Below are 6,059 nucleotides of genomic sequence, written 5' to 3' on the forward strand. Positions count from 1 at the left end.
GGGTGATCAGAAAAGCTCACTTGAGCTTTCAGCTCAGGTGAGCTAAAAAACTGTAGGTGTCGTCTCTTAACAATCCTTCACGTACATGTACATGTATGTAGTAAATATAAAGTCCATAAGATTCAAAGGTACTCAAGTTACTCAGACCTAGTGATTACTTCGTGTACATGTAAAGGGCATTCATATCTTGATAAAGATTTCTAATTAATATGTGAAACATAACAATTCCATGTCATTTTCACAAGGCATGTCATTAAAATATACTACAGAAATAAACTTTCTGAATTAAGCTATCTTCTTTAAGAAATAAACTTTCTGAATTTATATACTTTTTATCTGAATTTATGCAAATTAACATTCATAAAATGACTGTTTCACAAAACTTTTTCTTCAATTAACTTTAAAGGTTTAATAATATGTCTGGGTAGAATGTCTCCAAAGAAAAACAGAAGAACACCGAAACTTGCATGTTTTGCACAACAGTAAAGAATCTGAATCAAAACATCAGTGAATGTGGTGAAAATAGCTTGGTCCATCTTTCTGAAGCTGGTCAATCCAAATAAGGAACAGGTACAGAGAATTTGTGTTTCCAATACAAGAACTGCTTCTTCCATTCCATCCATTCTTTCCATTTTCTCATTTCTGTTTCCTTTCTTTTTAGCCTTTTCTTCCATTCCATGTGTGGCTTATAAGGTGTGCCTTTAGGAAACTTGTGACCCAAATGTTTTTTCAGTTTTTTGTCTCTTAGAAGAACTTTGTTTTCATACTCCTCTCGGATCCACTCCTCCCCACGCTGCCGCCAATCAGGAGGTGAGGGGGCGGACCTGACCTCTGAACTTGCAGACACTGTTGGCTTCACTGCTGCACTCCTTACTTTCTTTCCTTGAAACCTTTTTCTAAGTCTTTCTCTCATTTCATCTTCTTTCTTTTCCTCCTGTATAGACACACAAAAGTACGTTATTTTGTCCTTTTAAGATTTTTTAATGAGAACACCTATTTCTGAAATGTAATTTTTTTTTATTTACATGTAATTTTGTTCCATAAATTTTATGATTTTCCATTTATTGATGTGAGTAACTGGGATCTGTTGTGTTTGAATGGAGCAAGCATTCCAAGGGGAATAACTCTTTTAGGAATGTTTCTAAAAAAAAGCTTCCTAAAAAATTATCTAATCTTTTACAACCTTTATCCTGCTTTATAACACACCTAACCCCAAAGCACAAATGAGTTTTTCAACATTAAGTGTTTGACACCTGTCTGTCTGTCTATCCTTCTGTCTGTCTGTTGTGTGTCATCTGTAAACTTTTCACTTTTTGAACATTTTCTCCAGAATCACTTCACAAATTTTAACCAAACTTGGTTCAAAGCATACTTAGGTGAAGGGGATTCAAGTTATTGCAAAAAGGACTTCTTTTTAAGACAGATAATCAAATTATAGTTAAAAACATATAGGATAATTCCATATTAAGTGCAGATTCAAGTTTAGCCAAACTTCAAAAAAGAGTATATAGCAAGAAATCTGTTAATATCTTTTTCATTGAAAAAGAGCAGGGCACAATTAGATATGCAAAAATCCTCGCATATCCATCAGGAAAAAAAATGAAACAATTCCGGCATATTGGGATAGAGTACTCGGTACACTATCTGACAAATGTCTGTGCTATAAATAAAAGTCAGTACTTCTCCACACTAGCTATTCCACAATACCTTCTCCTTCCAGTTTTTGAGAATCTTTTCCCTGAGTTCTGTTTCATGATGAAGAAGTTCCTCTTTCCTTCTCTTCTTGCTTTCCAATTTCCTTCGCTTCATTTCCTCCTTGAGCCTTGTTTCTTCCTCCAACTGTTTACATCGCTCCTCCTCAAGTTCAATCTCCCTCTGAGCTAAGTCATTGGAAACCTTAATATTCTGAAAATATATCAGCCTAAATAATTAATTTTATTCATTTAGAACTCTCAAAATATTATCAGTATGTTTTTTAACTTGAAAAATATTAAATTCTAAGGCATCATAGCATTTCTCACGTCACAATGTGGTAATGTGTAAATTTTCCAATGTATGTGTACCTATCTTAAGTAACTCTACTTAGTTCTTCCCTTGGAATATACATACTGGTATTTGCCATGGCAGAAAAGAAGTAAATACTGGAACTTCAGGATTATTTTAGACTATATAATATATATCACTGTTTTGAAATAATGTAAAAAAAAAAAAAAAAAAAAAAAAAAAACTTCCACCTAAATACCATTGCTGATACTTCAGCTCAAATGGTTGGTTTTGAAACTCTATACATGTATATTTGAAAAAATGATATGACAGACTATGACACAGTTGATCACCTTTATTCTAGTAAAAAGTTCTCCTAGTAGGCGAATAGACTCCAGTTTCCTCTGAGCAAGGAGGAAGCGTCTTTCCTCCGTTTGAATTTTGATCTGATATTTCCTTTCTTCCTCCAGCCTTTTCCTCTCCTGGGCTTTCAGCCTCCTCTTTTCCTCTCTCTCTTTTCTTCTGTTCTCCCTCTTCTCTATTTTCTCTAAATATTTCCTCTTCTTTTCTCTTTCCTCCTCTTCTTTCTTCCTCCTGTATGAACAAAATTTAAATTAAAAAAATTGCAATGTGGCCATTCATACACAAAGAAAATCAAATCATCTTCATTTCCACTCCTTAACAATACAATTACTCATTATGCATTAGTACATTAGACAAAGAAATTTTTTCTGTGGTGGGAATGAGAGTGTTAGTCACTGTGCACTTGAATGCTTGAAGTTGATGAAAAAAAGGTAGAATCAGGTCTTAATACTACTATGCCTTTATTAAGTATAAATGTGTACATGCCTGCCTTATTATAAATTTCATTTGATAAAAAGAAATGTAAACCTACTTTTCTTCCTCTATTCTTCTTTCTTCTTCTTCTCTTTCCCTACGCACTTTTTCTTCTCTCTCTCTTTCCAATTGCTCTAACTTCTCACGTTCTATCCGTCGTTTCTTTATAGATTTGTCCGACAAATGCTTTGTTTTGTCAAAGTCCACCTACAAAGTTTAAAAATATACAGTGTTGACATCAGTTTTTGAGCAATATTTACAATATGCCTCTAGTCTTCAAAAAGTGAAAGTATGTTTTTAAAAAATTCATAAATGTATAAAACACAAACTTAGTTCGATTTCCCTTCTAAAGTGCATGAAAAGGTGTTGCTTAAAGTCAACTATCTATTCCCTGATTATTGATTAATTTAATTATTTTAACTATAGCATTGAATTTTGTTCATTTATTGATCGACTGGCTTTTTCAAGGGCAAACTGAAATAAGAGGCCACCTGTTCTAAGTGGCTACTGTCAAAACTTCCCTAAGGTGGCCTCTTAAAACAGGTTTGACTGTACATGGCTGAAAGCATTTTCATACCTTAATGTTAGCTGTATATGCTTTCTTTTCTTCATCGTCCATTATATATAACAACTTCATTCCTCGCAATGAATCCATGGCTTTCATAAAGCTGATGTAGTCTTTATACTGAACATAAACATCAAAAGTAATGCCTGTGTTAAAACTGAAAGTCTGCAGACCACTGGACTTCACAGTGGTCATCTCTTTCCTATATGGGTCCAACATGGGAATGTCCATGCAGCGCACCTCACCAAAATTTTCAAAAACTCTCTTCACAATTTGTTCACTAGGTTTATCTTTCTGTCTGTTTGTGAACCACTTTGTGGGCAAGTCTCTCAAATGCACCGTATCTGGTCTTTCTCCTGGTTTCATTTCATTCATGTGTTTTGCATCCCTGAAAAATGAATCCCAGTCATGCTGAGATGGGTGGCTAATTTTGGCTTCAGCAGCCTTTACCTTTAGCACCTCTGGGAAGCCACTGAGTTTAATTGTCTTGGAGTCAAGGCACTGCACTATGGCTTTGATTTGCAACTTTGTATCTGCCTCTCCTTCCATTCTCATGAATTCCATGGTGCTTTTGATAATTTTCAGTGATATGAAAGTATGAGGTTTGGCCATGTGTTTGATTTTTTCCATCACTTCCCAATTTGATATAGATTTCCCTGTGAAAATTTAAAACTGATTTTTTATTGTCAATGAATACTAATTTCTATGTCTAGTTAAGTGCATGTTGTCTGAAGTATTCTAATTCATGATTAAAGGGAAAATATAAATAAATTCAAATTGTCAAAATTGCAACTGACAAACCTTTATAAATATACTCTCTCAAAGAATTCACACACAAGTGATAAATCTTATTAAAGAGCATTTATTTAATTCATGATTTCTTTAATTAATCCATGACCCATCAATGAACTTAATTTTGATAACACTTAATAAGTATGTATTCTAGATCTGGATATGGATAGTAAGGGATATGTATTATACCCTTAAGTTAAAGTCTCAAGTTTGTATCAAGCTTTATCTCAGTATAATTTTTTAAATTCAACCTTCACAAGCAAAGATGGGGCATAAATTCATCGGCAAATGTCTTATCTGTAATTAAATAAAGATCTTGCCAACACATGTATAATCAATGTTTGTTGAGGTTTTTAATGTGTATAGGAAAGGAGTACTCACAAAATCCACACAAACTGAACCCCCAAAAAGTATAATGATTCCACAGCACTAGAATTCATCAGTCATTACACAATTTAAAGAAATTATACACCAATTAGTTATATAATAGATTATATTATTCTTAAGTCACAAATATTATTTCTATCATATTTCCTAGTCTATCACCTACCCATCTCCTTCAGTTTTGGCAGTTGTACACATACTGTCAGTTTCGAAATGGGCTTTAAGTACAGTCCTTGGGCTTTGAATAGCTCTATAGCTTCTGAGGTATCACTGCATAAAGTTGTAGTCCCAGCCATTGTTCAGATATTTATGTCCTGCAGCAATAATGCATAACATTCAGATTTATGTGTGAACAGTGATGTAATTATCACTCGAATAAATAGAGGATATTCAATGTTTTGTAGATGGATATGGAATTTATTTCACAAGTGGGACAGGATTTTTTGATATTTTCGTGCGAAGCACGAGTGAAAATACCAAAAAATCCTGTCTCATGAGTTAAATAAATTCCATATTCATCTACAAAACATTGAATTTTCTGTTTATTACATTTTCTTAGATTTTCCCTTTGCCTTTGTCTTTTCGTAACACAGTGTCATAGGCTGTGACATCATAGTTGAGCGGTTGAGACGTCATAGCTAAGTAATTGCCAGATTGAAAAACGTTGTAGGCTAAACATGGATTTTTAACGACATATTTGGAAAAATGTTGGCAGTATAACTATTAGTCTCTGTCAGGATGGCTCATTAACTCTATCTTATAAGAGGCTGGGGATTTTTTTTAAAAACACTCTTCGTGAAGGGAAGGAAAATCATAAGTTTTGCCGCACTTCTGATATTCTCATACTGTGAGAATACCATTTTGATATCCTTTCACATTGTGTCATAATATCACTTTTATTCATTAAATAAATTACAGTATTCACTGTTGAAAATGTAATAAGAATCAGTTAATACAGGTATCGTAATGCAGTATGTAAATGCACTTTAAAAGCTCATTTCAAATAACGTAAAAGGGCTGTACTATATGATGAACCTGTACATACATATGAACATATGATTCTCAGCTTTGCCCATGGTGTTTACATATCTATTAGAGATTTGGTAAAAGCAAATACAATCATTTTACCCCTAAGCACACTCTTTCATCGATCATCCATAAGAATCCTTTCTGGCATCTTGTTGTTTTGTGTTTTTTTAATTAATTAATTAACTTTTGAAGTAATTGAAATTTTCTATTTCTTGGTCACCGTCAGGATTTTGCAGCCAAGACCGGACACACATAGAGCACTGTAAATAAAAAGATTGCTGGTAGGCCTATAACAATCCGGAATAATTATCATAAAAAATACCTATATTTAAGTACTAGATGCCAGTGTTTGATAGCAAGTAGTGAAATTAATAATATATAGTTCGTATCAATTGCAAACTTTTTATCTTATAAACTTTGTTTATATTTTTGATTAACAATTTCTCCAAGCGACCATTGCGCCAGCCTA

General features: G+C 33.4%; 1 protein-coding gene across 1 annotated transcript; it reads right to left on the minus strand.

Moving 5' to 3' along the window:
* Positions 1-380: 380 nt before the first annotated feature.
* Positions 381-5,763, minus strand: LOC133191890 (A-kinase anchor protein 17A-like). The gene is made up of 7 exons (XM_061327633.1): positions 5,690-5,763; positions 4,728-4,875; positions 3,398-4,041; positions 2,879-3,027; positions 2,337-2,577; positions 1,708-1,905; positions 381-934 (listed from the first exon to the last, which is right to left on the minus strand). The coding sequence occupies exons 2-7, from the start codon at positions 4,855-4,857 to the stop codon at positions 551-553; spliced, it is 1,746 nt and encodes a 581-aa protein (XP_061183617.1). The 5' UTR covers positions 4,858-4,875; positions 5,690-5,763; the 3' UTR covers positions 381-550.
* Positions 5,764-6,059: the final 296 nt, after the last annotated feature.

This window comes from Saccostrea echinata, unplaced genomic scaffold (assembly GCF_033153115.1).
Source record: "Saccostrea echinata isolate AGI-Se365-2 ecotype Australia unplaced genomic scaffold, CSIRO_AGI_Sech_v1 ptg000025l, whole genome shotgun sequence".
Lineage (NCBI taxonomy): Eukaryota > Metazoa > Mollusca > Bivalvia > Ostreida > Ostreidae > Saccostrea > Saccostrea echinata.